This window comes from Ovis canadensis, chromosome 1 (assembly GCF_042477335.2).
Source record: "Ovis canadensis isolate MfBH-ARS-UI-01 breed Bighorn chromosome 1, ARS-UI_OviCan_v2, whole genome shotgun sequence".
NCBI classification, from domain to species: domain Eukaryota; kingdom Metazoa; phylum Chordata; class Mammalia; order Artiodactyla; family Bovidae; genus Ovis; species Ovis canadensis.
Genome location: NC_091245.1, coordinates 72642805 through 72660218, shown reverse-complemented (window position 1 = coordinate 72660218; position 17414 = coordinate 72642805). Strand labels below are relative to the sequence as shown.

The 17414-nt window shown below is 45.8% G+C and overlaps 1 protein-coding gene and 1 long non-coding RNA gene across 5 annotated transcripts in view; one reads left to right on the top strand and one right to left on the bottom strand.

Annotated features, from left to right (window-relative positions):
* SLC44A3 (solute carrier family 44 member 3) overlaps positions 1–17414 on the bottom strand; it is an 85082-nt gene that overhangs the window by 10456 nt on the left and 57212 nt on the right. For 2 of the 4 annotated variants that reach the window (XM_069598271.1, XM_069598289.1), the window contains exon 12: positions 15383–15469. In XM_069598271.1, coding sequence (XP_069454372.1) covers positions 15383–15469 — 87 coding nt within the window. The remainder of the gene's footprint in view (positions 1–15382; positions 15470–17414) is intronic. The other 2 variants (XM_069598281.1, XM_069598297.1) reach the window with 1 other exon arrangement.
* On the top strand, positions 1133–12131 carry LOC138444854 (uncharacterized). The gene is made up of 6 exons (XR_011258612.1): positions 1133–1189; positions 1615–1811; positions 3017–3097; positions 5648–5841; positions 5933–6036; positions 9408–12131. It is a non-coding gene; the product is annotated as an uncharacterized lncRNA (long non-coding RNA).

The window sequence follows — 17414 nt, the reverse complement described above, 5'->3', positions numbered from 1 at the left end:
AAACCTGGAAGCAGCTTCCTAATTTGTTCCTGTGGCCTTTTTTTTTTTTCTTTTGCTATCCGTAGGCAGGTGTGCAACTTCTGTGTATAAATAAATAACTGAAAATGGCAAGCACTCACAGAGTACATACTATGTGCTAGGCCTTGTTCTGTATTCCCCTGAAAACATTTAATCCTCTTAGCAACCACAAGTGGATGATGAGAACTAGAGCGCAGAGAGGTTGGGTAGCATACCCCCGACACACACATGCAACCAACAGTGCATCACTTACAAGAAATGGACCTCTGACTCATTCAGGCCCATCAGGAAAACATTTACTTTGAGCTGTACTTTGTGCTTCCTTCCAAAAGATTCAAAATAATAAAGTGGTGCTCTCAGGAGACATATCATTAAAAAGACCCAAGGATGTGGCAGGATGGGTTAGTAGAAAGAGGCTGGGTTCCTATTAACATTGCCTCCACAGACTGGCTCACCAGCCCCGCTCAGTAATGTCACTTCACACTAACACCCGCTCTCAGGTTCTCGCTAGAGATGCTTCATGTCTGTACAGCACTTCAAAGAGGGCCAGGCACCCTCCTGCCATCATCTTGCTTGATGTGCTTCTCACCACAACTCAGTGAAATAATCACCACGGGTATATTATTCCCATTTCACAGAGAATTCTTATTTTTGAAGAGAAAGGAAAGAGATTAAAGTGTAATTTTAGGCAACAGAAAAGTTGGATTATTTCTTTGATTCACTCTGAGAGTTGTCCAAGAATGTTAATTGCAGCTTTTACACAGAAAGCACATTTTCCCTCCTTAACTCAAGCCGGAAGCCAGCCCAGTCCACTCTGCGTCCTTCATCAGCGAAGGGCAGCCATTAGTCCGCCTATGAAACTGAAGCGGGCCCTTCTTCGGGTGGTGGAACTGTGAACCCGAGCTTCTGTTGACTCTTCAGAAAGGTAAACAGTTTCCCTCTGCACAGGAGGAAAGGCGTTTGCCAAAAGCCCTGCCATGAATAGTCAGCTTTATTTCTGGAGTGCCTTCCTCACAAAATCCTGATATTTATTAACTCAAAATAAAACAAGAACTATGAAAACAAACCCGAGACACTGGATGATGAATAAATAACACTGGTGTTCATACTTTCCGAGGGACTGAAAGAAATACAGTGAAATCTGTGCCCAGAGCCGTCCTGGTCCTTTCTGGTGAGACTTGCAGGAACCATCGCAAGTGACTTTCCTCTCAGCTCCGTCTTTATGACAAACACATGCTGAGGAAGAAGGGGCACAGCCTCCGGGCCTGGCATCTGCCGCTCGGATCCGTCCAGGAGTTCACCGCTCACCAGTTACTCAAGTCCAGGGAGATGGGGAGTGGGGAAACCTGCCAGACCCTTCGGGGTTGGGAGCGGGAGGCCGGTGAGGAAGAAACTTGCCTTGGCTGGGGCCTGATACTGCCAGTAAAGCCGGGTGCTAGTATTCTTGCCTGGAGAATTCCATGGACAGAGGAGCCTGTGGTTGCAAAGAGTCGGACACGACTGAGCAACTAACACACACACACGCACACACACACAGAGGCAGTGTGGTCCTGTTTGCTCCTTTAAAATGTATTTTCCTTTTGCTTATTTTTTTAGAAGAATGGCTCTATCATTTGCATGCTCGTCTTTAAAGAAAATCAATCAACATAGAGACAAACAAGAAAGCAAGAAAAAGTTACTCTGACTCCTCCCCTCAGAAATAATCATTGCTAATATCACGTGGACTTCACCCCAGTGTTTCCCCACAAAGCTATACAGCAGGGAGACAGACAGAAGAGAGGATGGATGGGCAGGTAAGCATGGGTCCTAAAACCGGAAACAAAAAGTACTGTTCAATGAAAGCACGAATGTGAACTCAACTTTAACAAAACGAAACTGAAACTGCAGGACTATTTGAATGTCAGACAAATGTATCTTCACACACAAGACTTCGGTTTCTAACAAAAAACAATCTTTCTAAAATTACTGTGAAAAATGTTAAGAGGTTAGAGTGCTTATTTTTTAACACCATGGCTTAAGTTTCAGCAGCACGAATGGTGAAAGATGAATCCTCCTCTGTTTTTTTCCTGCCTCCCGAGTTTAGTGTTTCGTTATTGCCGTTACCTTATCAGAAGTTTGAACATATACAGCTTCTTCCATAGTGACAGTCTTAATTACTGGGTGGCATTTACGCAGCGCAGCCACTGTCTCTGCTGCCTGACACTCAGCTCTGGGCCAGCTGCTCTGACTCTGTCCTGCAGGGCACGGAGTAGGGGGCCGGGGGAAGCCCTCAGCTGAAACGTCCTCTCTGTGAGGCTCATGCACACTGAATGCATAAAGGAAGATGCTTTCTGCAAACCAATGGCCTCCAAATGATTCTTCATTCAAAGTCAAATTCAATTCATTGGTACATTTGTTCTTTCAGTAGAATGTTAGGATTAAAAGGTTATCCCAGATGCCACCCTGGAAAACCCTTTCATTTGACTAATGAGGAAGCAGAAGTCTCAAGAGGCTAAATGACCAGGCAGAAGGGACAAAAAATGGACATGAATCGGATATTCACAGTCATGCCCTCTCCTCTCCCCACATCCAGAAAAAGCCAAGTCAGGCCAATGCATCTTGCTGAACTTGGCCATCACTGATATGCTAGCAGAGTTCTGCGCCCCTCCAGGGAAACCCGCCAGGACAAGGATGCAGTGCTTAGTGGTGAGCAGGCCCTGGATACAGGGCTGTGCAGGAGTGCCGCCTGCCTCCCCCAGGCCCTTAGGGAGGGCTCTCCCTGCTTCAGCCTCATCTGACCTGGAAATCATTGGTGGTGGAAAAGACGGAGGCAAAGGGAAGCCTGGGCATCCATGTGGCAAAAAGTTGTGGATCTGGGCAAAGGGAAATATAGGGGATGGGAAATACTCCTACTATTTTTTGACATTAGGCTTTATTAGAAAGAAGACTAAATGGATTGGCTGTCCCTGGTGAGTGAAGACCATTAATTTCCTCTCCTCCTTACTCTTACCCTTGACAGGGAACTCCAGGCAGCTCGGTGAAGCCAGTAGGGCTACAGACTTGAAGTCACAGGATCCCCACATAGCAGCTAGCATCCTGGGTAAGCTCTTCAGCCTCTGGCCTCAGCTTCCTCATTTGTACAGTGGCAGTAACAGCTGCACGGTGTCCTTGAGAGGACAAACTTAGACCATGTATGTACATGTTTACCAGGGTGCCTGACAGACCATAAAAAAATGACTTCTTAGGTGGCACAGTGGTAACGAATCTGCCTGCCAATGCAGGAGACACAAAAGACACAGGTTCGATCCCTGGGTTGGGAAGATCCCCTGGAGGAGGAAATGGCAACCCACTCCAGTATTCTTGACTGGAGAATCCCATGGATAGAGGAGCCTGGCAGACTATAGTCCATGGGGTTGCAAAGAGTTAGACACGACGGAGCAACCATCTGAGCTGAAATGGCTATGTTTTTCACAGGCCCAAGAAGATTGGTTCTCAAGAGAATGTCAAACATCTTTGATTTGAAGCTCAGGCCCGAGGAAATGGCAAGAGGGAGATGGGGAACAGAAATGGGAATAGTTACATGTTTTCATATATTGCACACTTTGGGGGAATAATTTCTAAATCAGGTGCATGTCCCTTTATGAACATGCTGCTGATGGGAGTGGGGCGGGCGAAGCAGCAGTTGATCTGCGAGGCCTGCTGACAGAGAGCCTGGTAATCGATTGAGAGGTTGCTGGGGGTAATCACTGCTCTGTGCATGCTTGGCCCAGCATGCAGTAGAAACTCTCTTATAAGAAAAATGCTTCTGTTTAAAGACACTGGCTGTAATAACAGATCTCTTCTTCCTGAAGCTCCAAAGACTACTTGCTCTTCCATTCTGGCCTCCTCTAATCACTAGCACTTCTGCTCAGAAAGCAGATTCCCTTACAGTCAGTCCTAGGTGTTGTCAGGGCAGCTCCAACAAGCGAGGGCACCTCTTATGAGCTGGCATTTTTCTTTATTGTCTCCCTGATATTCCTAGCAGATGCTCTAGGCCGTGAGAAGGCAGCACAAACCAGGGCTGGTGCTGAGAGAGCAGGGGCTCATCCTCCCATCCAAAGACATGTATGGAGGGTGTGCCTCTGCTAGGCACTGGGCACTGAGCCAGGCTGACAGGTTTGTGTTCTTGGACCTCACGAAGTTTCTTTATTGCTGCCTTGATGGAGGCAAGATGTTGGCAGGGCCAACAGTCCCCAAGGGCCCTTCTTGCCCCCACCAAGATGCTTCCTGATGAAGTCATCCGGCCTCAGCTGTCTCACTCCTTGGATGAATGCAAGTCTAGCAAATGCTTCTCCCTGCCCCACCCTGTGCCAGCTGAGGCCTCCTGGACAAGGCAAAAGGAGGGAGAAGAGTTTCAAAGATTGGATCCACTTGACAAAACTTTAAGGAATTTTCTAGCCCTGCCTAGATAAAAATGCTAACTGTGCCAAAATGCTCTTAGTCACTTCCTCTCCTATTCTTCACAGACCTCGTTTCTGCAATGTTGGTAGAGACGAGCCCTTAAATGGAAGGAGGACTGTCTAGCGGTCCCCAGTGTGTGTGACGGTTCACTCTGCTCTCACGACTTCTGTTTCTCTTCCTGCCTCTGTTTTCTCATTTTTTGGTCTGTCTGCCTCATTCCCCCAGGACTCAATCTGTGGCTCATTCCCCCAGGTGAGGGGAGGGAGCTGGGGGTAGGGTACTAAGCAGACACTCAGTGTGAAATTCTCACTGGCTTTTGATTTCCAAAATTTTAGCTCTCTAAACCTTTCCTACTGGTGAAGAAGGTGAAGAAGGTGAAGGAAGGGGGTTCCCAACATGACCCCAGTGTCTGGGAACAAAAGGTGGGCGTGGTCTTCCTCTATCCCCCAGTTAGAAAAGGAGACCCCATTGAACTGGGGAAGGAGAGGGAGAGATCTGTGGGTTCCAAACACATGTCCAGGTCTGCCTTTTTTTTTTTTTAAACAGAGCATGGTGAAGTGGCAGGACTCTAAATGGAAGTGTCCATCCCTACGGTCTGGGTTTGCTGGGTGGGAGGGGGTTTCAGAGACCTGGGGCTTTCAGAACTAAAATCAGAACAATCTCAGGCAAAGCAAGAGGGTTGGTTACCCTACCCACAGGCACATCTAGGCAGATAGGGCCATAAATGGCCTTCCAGAAGACTCCTGCTTCCCCAGCAGGGCCTGAAGGAGCCATGAGGATAGGAGGATGTATGTCTCAATGGCAAGCTGTGTGTACTAATGCCCCGGGCTACCTGATACTTTGTATAACACCATGGAGGGATAGCCCAAGAACAATGGATTAGACTTTCTGCCAGTTCAGTGGAATGGGAGTTCACAGCCAGAAATGAGGTTGAGAGTCATGATATAATATTTCTTGCACATCTGAGATTGTGGTTGTGGTTCACACCCGTGTGGAAGTCAGTCAAAGCTGAGACTCACATGGTGGCAGCAGCAGCCTGGAACACCGTCAGGCTCTAGCTTGTAGCAGAATGTGAGATCAGTACCTGCCACATCAAAGTGGCTTTTACTCCCTCCACCACTGTGATGCACACCACCTTCCTCTTTAAAAAAAAAAAATTATGAATGCATTCTCTAGTCTCTGGCCAACAATCAACACCTTCTCCCAACAGGTCTAATGCCTAAGACAAAAACAGTTGGGGAGCGACAGCCCCTTAGAAGGGTATGGCAGTGAGGAGGCGAGGGCGTGTCTTCAGAGGTGGGCAGTCTGAGCCTCGAACAACAACTCTGTTCCAGAAGCAGATGCAGATAGAGAGAAATGACATGAAGACACCTGCTCTCCATCATGAGGAAGATTAGATTTGAGGTAAGAGCTAGTTGATGGTTTAATTTCATTTCCCACACTAAATGAATTTGGGAAATGTCAAAGCTAATCTATAATCTTTCTGTTTCTTAAGCACTTAGGATAATGTTGCAAACTTGGATTGTGAAGTTCTGTCTTCCAACTGAACCATCCCCCTGCCTGGCCCCGACCATCACAGATGCTGACCCAGCCTCAGTTGTAAGTGTGGTACCCACAACAGGCACTAGACTGCGGGTGTGAAGAACACAGGAGGAGTCAACAGGCAACTGCCTTCACCTCAGGTCAAACACTGTTCACTGGAGCTCAGTGTTTGCACGGGTCACCTGCTTCCTTATTTATAGGAAAATTGGATTTTGCTGACTCAAAAGTCAGTTTCCATAGATCAAAGTTAAAACCACAGGCCACCTCCCTCAGCATTTTTGCAGTATACCTAGAACATGCCACGACGGGAAGGGACAAAGAGCGATAAGGCACATGTCTTGAGAGTTTGGAGGGAAGGGCAGAGCACAGTCTGGCTCAGCACTTTGGGATCCACCTGCCCCTGGGAACACACCTTCTCAGCTTATTCACTGAGTTTACAGGGGAGACTTCAGGAGCTGGGGTACGCTGTTGGCTCGACCTGGGAAGAGAATGGTTTGGTCTCTTTGTTTCAAGGGTGAAACATTAATCACCTGCTTTTACAATGCACTTTCCACCCCAGGCATTAGATATTCAAGGTGGTATTTTTAATCTTCATCTGCTGTCTCTCGGATCTCTCTACTCAGAACTTTATTAGGAAGAGGGGGTGATTTATTAGGTCCCCAAAACCTTAACACTCAACTCTTGTACTTTCCTTCTGTGTAACCTGGAGCCTCTTGATCAAAGTGAAAAAGGAGAGAGTGAAAAAGTTGGCTTAAAACGCAACATTCAGAAAACTAAGATCATGGCATCTTGTCCCATCACTTCATGGCAAATAGATGGGGAAACAGTGGAAACAGTGACAGACTTTATTTTCTTGGGCTCTAAAATCTCTGCAGATGGTGACTGCAGGCATGAAATTAAAAAATGCTTGCTCCTTGGAAGAAAAGTTCTGACCAACCTAGACAGCTTGTTAAAAAGAAGAGACATTACTTTGCCAACAAAAGTCTGTCTAGTCAAGCTACAGCTTTTCCAGTAGTCGTGTGTGGGTGTGAGAGTTGAACTGTAAAGAAAGCTGAGCACCGAAGAATTGATGGTTTTGAACTGCAGTGTTGGAGAAGACTCTTGAGAGTCCCTTGGACAGCTAGGAGATCCAACCAGTCCATCCTAAAGGAAATCAGTCCTGAATATTCATTGGAAGAACTGATGCTGAAGCTGAAACTCCAATACTTTGGCCACCTGATGTGAAGAACTGACTCAATGGAGAAGACCCTGATGCTGGGAAAGATTGAAGGCAGGAGGAGAAGGGGACGACAGAGAATGAAATGGTTGGATGGCACCACTGACTCAATGGACATGAGTTTGAGTAAACTCCGGGAGTTGGTGATGGACAGGGAAGCGTGGCGTGCTGCCATTCTTGGGGTAGCAAAGAGTCGGACACAACTGAGCGACTGAACTGAACTGAACCTGGAGCAAGTTGCTACTTAACCTCTCTGAGTCTAAGTGTCATCTTCTACTAGAAAAAGAAAAAGGGTGATAACTGTGCCTTTCTCACAGGATCATTTGTGAAGATGAAGGGAGTTAACACATGCGAAGCAGTCACAGCTTGGTGCTCGGCACACATAGTGCCTGATAATTGGGAGGTATTCCTATCTTGAGGAGCTGCACACCTTGTGTGTGTGTGTGTGTGTGTGTGTGCACATGTGTGTGTGTTCAGTCATGTCTAATTCTTTGTGACTCCATGGAGAGTAGCCTACTAGGCTTGTCTATCCATGGAATTCTTCAGGCAAGAATACTGGAGTGAGTTGCCATCTCCTCCTCCAGGGGATGTTCCCGACACAGGGATAGAACCCCTGTCTTCTGCATTGTCAGGTGGATTCTTTACCACTGAGCCACCTGGGAAATTGCTGCACAGCTTGGAGGGAGCCCAATAGTTGTGTCCCAGGAGCGTTTTCTGATTAGCTGAGGGCTCCCGACATAACTCACCCTTCCTTCCCTATAACAAGGCCATCATTCATTCAACAAACAGTAACTGCTTCTCTGAGAAGGTAGAAGAATTTCAAGTCAGGAAAGACAGATGGCAACTGTGTACTGGGCCTTTCCCCAGAAGGACGAGAGGCTGCGGAGGCCCACTTGGGGCAGAAGGCTTTAGGGCCACACCTCTTGATGGCTGAGCCTTGCAACACACCCACGGCAGGCGGGAGCCGGGCTCCAGCAAGCCTGCTCCCCAGGAAGCCACATAAAGCCAGGGTCCTCAGTCCAGCAGGTTCTGAGCTACACACCAGGAAACATGAGGATATAGTCAGTTTTCTCCCAGACAGTCTGGGGCCTCTGATAGATAGGTGTCTCAATTCCTTTCTATCTAAAGTCAGGACAGTAGCATTTGGCACAAAACAGCTGGGCTGTGAGGATTACCATCGTCTATAAATGGGCTTTAATGTAAATGATCATATTGACACACGTGTGTGTTTCCTTCTACCCCATGCTCACACAGAGGCATCTCTCCAGGGCTCTCGCCGTCAGCTGGCCACCCCAGAATAGCTCTAAGCCAGTCGGCGGGGGTGGCAGGATTCGGAACCGCCACTGTCATGGAAAGGACAGCTGTCTGGATGCTCTGTGATGAGGCAATGTCAACTACTCCAAGAACCACGTCCTCTTAAGAACCTTTACATCATTTTCATAATCAACCTGGAGGAATTGTACAATATTCATTACTTTTCTTTTCTGAGCTGCACATGCTGCTCTGGGGAGAAGAGGGGAGTCCCTGGAGGTTTGCCAGCTGGCTAAGGATGAACCAAAACCAGACACAGAAAAGCCACCGAGTGCCTTCGCTCTTGATGGACTGTGAGAAAGAGAAGCATTGAAATCGAGCTAACTTCAAGGGAGGTGGTGGTGGGGAGAGAAGGTTTTTGGGGTTTTACAGAGTTAAGTCTGCCACAAAGCCTTAGATGACAAAGACCAACTTTCTGTGCCCTGAAAGACAAGCAGTGGCAGGCAGTGTGGGCTGGGGTATGAAGTAGGGAGGGGCGAGATGTGTATGTCTGCCAGGTGGCAGCAAGTTTTTTTCTGTACTGGATTCGACAGGATTATCTGGAGTTCTTCTGACCAGTATATTTGTTAGTCAGAAGTCAGGAAGGGCATTTCCAGTCAAATGCTAAGAGGCAATAATCTCCGCATGCATTTCTTGATATTTCATATCTAGACATGTCACAGTTAAGCGGCTGGCAGCTTGATGGGCTGCATTAAGGCAGGTCTGAGTCACCCCATCCTCTCAAGTTGCTGACCAGGAGATACAGCAGAGAATCACCCAGCTACCCTGCATAGTGGCCCACAGTAGAAATGGGGGGTAAAAGCTTCTGGACACTACCCTCCACTGTTAAGAATGACTGAAGTGACTGGCATTTTACCGGCATCTGGTCACCAGTTGGATGTATTTGTTGCTGTCATTACAGCAGCGGTGTTGGGAGATTTGCCATAAGGGGATGAAGATAGCGGTTCTCTCACATCTTGACAAGATTCTGGAGGCCTGAGATCCAGGCAACATAAAGCGTCACCCACCTTGTGATCCCAGGGTAAGTCCTCACCATAGATAAGAATAACCACATGAAAAAAAAGATTCAGGACTTTCCTGGTGGTCCAGTGGCTAAGACTCCATGCTCCCATGCAGGGGTCCTGGGTTCTAGAACTGGTCAGGGAACTAGATTCCACATGCTGCAACTAAGACCCAGTGCAGCTGAATAAGTAAATAAATAAATATTAAAAAGAAAAAGATCTTGCTGTTCTGGACACAATGGGAAGACACACAGTTCAGGTTTTCCAGCCTACCCCACATTCCACACAAAGCATGTCACAGCTGCAATGTGGTGACATGGTGCCTGTGTGCCCGCGCTCTCAGCAAGTCACCAGGACAAGGCTGAGCACACCCAACAAGGACTTCAGGTCATTTAAACTGACCCTCTTCTTCTGCAGAAGCTCAGTGAGGTGGAGGGATTCACCCAAGTTCCACCAAGAAGGCAGAAACCAACTGCTGCCATACTTGGCTAGGGGCTGCCTTTACTTAAGAGCTCCTCCCAGGAGACAGGTTGGAAATCGTTTTCAAACCTGTTTGACCTCAGCCCATAGCTCACTTTCTACAGCCATTCCCACTTTTCTGGAAGAGCAAAGAATTGAAAAGGAAGGCAATGCTCAACATGATAAACATACAATGCATTTAACAACAGCCAAATACTCACCAGAAATGAAGTGGGAAACAAGACAAGTAGGACTGTAGTTGAACAACACAGCCAAACCAAGGGGACTCCGGTGGTACCCACAGTAAAGGTTCCTTCCCCAGTCTGCAAAATCCCAACTCCGCCTGGGCTCACTCACAAGCCTTGAATGCTCATCAGGCTTCACTTTAGGAGTCAGACATCTCAACAGAATTATGAATTTGAGACCTCAGGAAATTAAATAAAACACCACTTGATTCCCAAATGACACACTTCAATAAGCTTTAAGGTGGTTCAGCAGTAAAGAATCTGCCTGCAATTCAGGAGACGTGGGTTTGATCCCTGGGTTGGGAAGATCCCCTGAAGAAGTGTGTGGCAACCCACTCCAGCATTATTATTATTTTTTAATCCACTCCAGTATTCTTGCCTGGGAAATCCCGCAGACAGAAGAGCCTGGTGGGCTATGGTCCACAGGGTCCCAAACAGCTGGACACAACTGAGTGACCGACCATGCATGTGCAAACATACCAGGCACTTTACTGACTGGTAAAAAGCCTTTAGTCGTAATGTGAAAACAAAAATCCATGAAATTCTACCATTTGGTAAGAATTGAAGAGAGAACATTCTGGAACATTTTGGTTCCAAAACCAGTGAGCCCGCCAGTTGGTGTCAAACCTAGAGGAACACTGATCTAAAGCCACCATCAGCACTAGTTCAGATGTCTGTATCCTCTGTGAACAAAATGTACACTCAGGAAGGCATTTCCATGGGGAACCATGTGTGGACCATAAGAATAAGGGGCAGGCCTCCTGCTGATGGGCTAGCCTGCAAGGTCCCACTTGGGGATTTCTCAGCTGGGCTCCTGCAAAGTGCTGGAAGGAAGGGGGAAGCTGCAGGATCTCATCTGAAAAACTCTGAAAACAGCCTGGCCAGTCGGCCTCCCAGAAGCTCTGACACAGGCATGACTGAGGGGAGGAGGTGGGCTTAGACCACCCCGACTGGCCTTTTCTGGGTTTATAATTGCCTGATCCAGCCCCCACCCTCTTCATTGTTCCCACACCTTTCCTGTCCTCCTCCACAAAAATCTGCCTGAAATCAGCCTTGCTTCACAGCCAGTCTGGACTCTGGCTCAGGCAGGCACTCAAGAGACCCGCCCTAGACAGTGGTTGTGACTCCCTCTCTGGCTGTTCAAAATGCACAGTGTTCTGGGCTTGGGTCCCAGGGGCAACATGGATATGGCTTCAACTCCTAGTTCCGTCACTAACTAACTACAGGCCCTCTCTAAGCCTCGGTTTCCTCATCTATATGTTGGAGATAACTATTTCAAGGGGCTGCAGTGAAAACTCACAGTTGATTTACTGCGGGAAAGTGCTGAGCACCCAGCTAGCCATACAGTGGGGGTTGAGGGCATGCATTGTGGGCTCAGGCGTGTCCAACTCTTGGTGACCCCATGGACTGTAGCCTGCCATGGAATTTTCCAGGCAAGAATACTGGAGCAGTTGTCCTGTCCTACTCCAGGGTATCTTCCCAAACCAGGGATTGAACCCGTGTCTCTTGCACCTCCTGTATTGGCATGCGGATTCTTTACCACTGCGCCATCTGGGAAGCCCGTGAGTGCCAAGAAGCCGTGGCTACTGTTGTTGCTATCAGCTGTGACCTCCAGTGGTGCTCTATGCTCATGCCTGACAAATCCCACCTCTTCAGTGCAACCTCTCCTAATCATCAAGTCAAAGCACCTCCCCATACCAAGACTCCCTTTCCTGAACTTCAAAGACCTCATTCCAGCACACATAGTTATATATATATCTCAAGCAAGTGTCTAGCAGTCTCCCTCATTCCCCACACTAGTTTTTCTGCTCCCTGAAGCCCTGTCTTGCTTTATATTGACTCTGTTTCATCACAGTCCCTTTCTTGTTATACCTTAATGGTTTGAATACAGCATAAATAAATAGATGTTGGATAAATAAATGTGTGAGGTGTACACACACTTGGGATTTACAAAGTAGAGAGGCAAGTAATGAGAAATGATGAGATGTGGAATTTCATTCCCTACCCTGCAGGTGAATTACCTGGTACTCTTAGGCTGAGTATCGACAAAATGCAGCAACTGCCACTAGCCTCCCTCCCAGGGCCGTGCAAGACGGATTAGGCTTTTAAGCAGCAAAGCTGAAACACAGCCCGCTCCTTGATGTTAAGTAAAGAAGAGCATCTGGGTTCTGATGGTAACAAATGGATCTCATTCTCCTCTAGCATTTCCCGGCTCTTTCTGCACAAAACTAGCAAAATTTAAAAAAAAAAAAAAGCCTCAATTCTTTTAAATCGGATTTCCAGAGAAAATCTTTTCCTAGCAACTCATTCCAGTGCCAGGAAATTTTTCAAAGGCTAATCTAAATTCCTTCTCTCTCCCTTTCCTTTGTCCACTGCCAAATGAGATCGACAATAGCTCTGGCCACAACTCCACAACAATCATCTTTATTCTTACAAATCTTGTTTTTTTTCCTTACCATGCTGCATGGCATATGGGATCTTGGTTCCCCAATCAGGGATCAAAGCCGTACCCCCTGCATTGGAAGCAGAATCTAAACCACTGGACTGCCAGGGAAGTCCCTACAAATCTTCACTTCAGTCTGCTTTCCAGGAGTTGTTTGGACGACAGGTGACCTTTTCCCTCCTCATCAGTATTCACATTGCTTCTTTCTTTTTTATTCTTCCTCCTCTTCTGTCTCAATCTCCTAAACCTGAGGCTTCCCAGCAGTGCCCACATCACCTAGCAGCGCCCAGTCCTATAGGAGTCACCCCATGTTAAAGCTGCTCTAGGAACCTCCCCTGTGGTCCAGGGGCCAAGACTCTGAGTTCCCAATTCAGGGGGCCTGGGTTCCACCCCTGCTTAGGGATATAGATCCCATGTGCTGTAACTAAACAGTTCGAGTGCCACAACTACAGATCCCACATGCCACAACAAAGACTGAATATCCCATAGCCAAATAAGTGAATGAAAAAAAAAATATATATATATATACACATTTTTTTTAAAAAGCTGCTCTGGCAGCTGGTTTAGGCCCAGGCACAATGCACTGGCACCAAGATCAAAATTCAAAGACCTATCCCTGTTTGCAACACTGATTCACCATGAGCTGGATCCTCGAGGCTAGCTGAGTCTTTTTTGTGATTCAGGGACAATCATTCCCATTGTACGTCTGTTAAAAGGGTTTCAACAATTTATAATAATTATACTGTGATTAATACTAACACTATTTATGATTTTGGAAACATTCTGAACTCCCTAAAGTAAAGGTACAGGGTTAATATAAGATGCTGAAATGTCAGAATGCAGAAAGTACATCCTTTAGGATAAGAGGGCAGATAAAACAAGCAAGAACATAGTCTGAGACAGTGGCTTTCAAGTCTGTTCAAGAAGCAGAGCCTGTCTTTAAAGGAAACCTTCAGTGGAATCCCACTTCTCAACCAGATAAAAGTGGGGCTGCTCTGGTTGGAGGCAGGGGCGGGAGGTGGTGATGCTGATACGAGCCCAGAGCCCATCCTTCCTCCTCACCCATTTCTCTCCTCTCTTGAAGTGGTGGTCCCTGCAGTATCCATAGAGCCCCAGGGGTCTATGAAGCCATGAAAGAGGGACATGCAGAGAACCTGAATTTCCTAATCCTGTGAGGGAACAGCAACTCAGCTTTAGGGCCCTAAAGGACCATGTGGCCAACATATTGATATATCAAAGGTTCCACTGCTTTTGTCTTTCCAGTCTGTCTGTATGTATCTTAGCTTGATTTTCATGTATGTGTGTTTTATCACAGTACATATTTGTAATGCATCTCAATAGCATCTTCATAGAATAAGTTGGTATCTGGATGTGTACACAGAATTCTAGGGGAGAGAGGCTGGTACATTACACTGTGACAAGACATTCACAGGGTCTGGCTTGACTTGCTGCGGGACCTACCATTCTGAAAGGTGCAATAGTATTTTACTGTGCTTTATACATGCTTGCTTGAAGTGATCCAAGTGAAAGCTAAACACACTCTAAAATGTATGCCAAGAGTCTTAAGAAGAGCCTTAAATATAGGGCTTTACTACAAGAAGACTACAATCTCCCCTGAATAATGAAAGGTATTCTTAATACCATTTATAAGACATTAAACATAGATGGCCTAATTAGTCCCTTTACTTCTACTGGTACATTTATTAGAACGAGGGGCAAAAATAAGAAGTATTTTTCTAAGCGAGTACTGTGAACATTTAAATTATAAAACAGCCTGCTGACTTACAAAAATACTGCTCTGTGTAAGTTTGACTAAAGGTTATTAAAATTTCCTAAATTATCAACAGAAAAATAAAATACATATCTAATTTTCCACCAGTTTGAAAGACTCAGGAGGAAAAAAATCTGAAATTCAAACAATCACAGTATATAATTTTTCTGATTTTTAAAGGAATATTTATAGCTTGAAAGTGAAAGGCTTGTGAAATATATAAAAATTAAGGAGGCAGTCCTTTTCCTATTTCAGGAAAATTATAGTTCTTGGAGAAGACATTGAAAATTTGCTCTCAGTTGATACATATGCCTTGTATTAAAGTTTCTAAAGCCTCCTCCTCTTTTTTTTTTTTTGAAAGAGAGACACATTTCTTTCAGAATTTGAAGACTTGTATTAATGACCTAAGGTTCTAAGGCAAAGGACTGCAGACAACAGCCAAGGAACAGATCCTTCCATCCAGCTCCGCTTCCCTCAGGACAGAGCTAAGAGTAATTTTCACATGTTAAAAAGTTGGAGAAATTCAAAATAAGGAGAATACATCTTCAGATTTCAGGCACCTCCCTGGTGATCCAGCAGTTAAGAATCTACCTTCCAATGCAGGGGATGTGGGTTTAATCCCTGGTGGAGGAACTAAGATTCCACATGCTGCGGGGCAACTAAGCCCTCGCACTACAACAAAGACACAGGAGAGCAAAAACAAAAAATAAAATTCAGATTTCAGTGCCCATAAGTTCTGCTAGAACACACTCAGGCCCATCCAGTTACATCCTGTCTGTGGTTGCTTTTCTGCTGAAGCAGCAGAGCTGAGTAGCTGTGACCGAGACCCAAATGACCCAAAACCTGAAAACTTTTACACAATCTGGCCTTTACAGAAAAACTGGCTAACCCCTGGCCTAAGAGACAGTGCCCACTGGCAGGCCCTCACACCGCGTGTCCCCAGCGCAGGAGACGTACCTGGTTGAGATGGCGCAAGCCCTTGTCAAGACACCAGAAGCAGCAGCAGCAGCATTGGGACACGCACCTTGACAAGGCACCGTCCTGCTGGGTCAGGTTCAGAAAGAAAGGAACAGTGTCACCAACAGCACAGGAAAGAGGCAAACAGAAGTGTCTTCCAGCACACCCTGTTCCTACTTGGAGATCTGTGTCCCTGGAGAAGCATCACAGCAGTTCTCATGGGTACAGGAGTTCTTCTATTCTGTGTATGCTACTGCTACTACTAATTACTATCATTACTATACTGATGAGCAAGGGTTCTCTTCTGTGGGCTTACCTGTTAGGAGTGCCGTTGAGTTCAGCAGAAAGGGAAATGGATTAGCTTGTTTTTACTAGCAAAGGTGAACCAGACCTTTTGGTTCTAGTAAAAAAAAAAAAACAACACCTCTCTTCCTTCATCTTTTCCTAAGCGTCTTCAATCATAAACTCTGCTTTTTCAAACCATAGTTTATATTCATGAGAAATTCACATCCCACAGACAATAAAACTAATGCATTGTAGTTATGTGTCCACACACATACACAAAATCAGGTTTAATTTTTTGGAAATACATCCCATATTAAGACTTTCAGGGCTAAATTTTGGGGGATAAATTAGTCCTTTGAAATATAACTTGAACTTGTGTATAACTCAAGAATGGATGAATTAATAAAACTTATTGGGGGAAGGGGTGATTAAATGTATCTTACTGCCCAGACTGGGGTGGGGGTGGAGGAAATCCCTGAAAACAATCCTGAAATAGTTTTCTATTAGGACCCCAGGGACAACTTAGCCTTATATAGACATTTTCTTGTCCCAGTGTTAATTCCACTAGATGAAATCTGACCTGCATCCTTTTCAGCCTGGCTATCGTTGTGAATGAGCCATTTAATGTAAGAAGGACCTCACAGTGGCCATGTGAAATGCTTATACTGCAGGTACAGTATAGGGCTGTAAGGCTGCTGAGGAAGACTATTTTTTTTTAACCTAAGAAAGGACACATTTCTCCAACAGTGACATCACCAAAAGGGAGTTTGACCCCTTTAGCCCTTATGGGATCTAGGAAGTGATAAATAACCTCTTAGACCTCAGCCAGAGAGGCTAACCCATTGACTGTTAGATATATGGAAGCTGTTTCCCCAAAGAGTTTAAGGTGCCTAGCTCTGGGGGGTTCAGTGAGTTCCCTCATGTTTATTAACTTATGATTATCTAGTACTAACGCATATTTATATATAAAACACATGCATATGTACATATATGAGGACTTCCCTGATGGCTCAGCAATAAAGAATCCACCTGCAATGCAGGAGCCACAGGAGACGCAGGTTTGATCCCTGGGTCAGGAAGATCCCCTGGAGGAGGAAATGGCAACCCACTCTGGTATTCTTGCCTGGGAAATCCCATAACAGTGGAGCCTGTTGGGCTACAGTCCATGAGTGAGTGAGTGAAGTCGCTTAGTCATGTCCAACTCTGCAACCCCATGGACTGTAGCCTACCAGGCTCCTCCATCCATGGGATTTTCCAGGCAAGAGTACTGGAGTGGGTTGCCATTTCCTTCTCCAGGAGATCTTCCCGACCCAGGGATTGAACCCAGGTCTCCCACATTGTAGGCAGATGCTGAGCAACTAAGCAGAGCATGAGATACATATATGAATATATTTAATGTATATAAACTATACGAATCTACTTGAAATAAAAAGTTGCTCTGTTCTTCAATAAATCTTTCTCTAAGTTTCCTAAGGTTGAAGGATCGATTTCAAAATGCACCAGCCAGAGCAGCTAGATTTATCCTGGATGTGCAAATGTCTCTTTAAGTCCCAACATGTAGTTAAGCAATATTTCAACAGAAAATACTCTCTGATCAGGGGGGTGAGGGCTTAGTGTGCATTTCAAGGTAAGGAAGCTAGATAATTTTATGTGAAAGCCAATCAACTGCTCTTAATTAATATACTAATCTTAAATCTTGATTTACAATTAAATCTTGATTGGGCTTCCCTGGTGGCTCAGAGGGTAA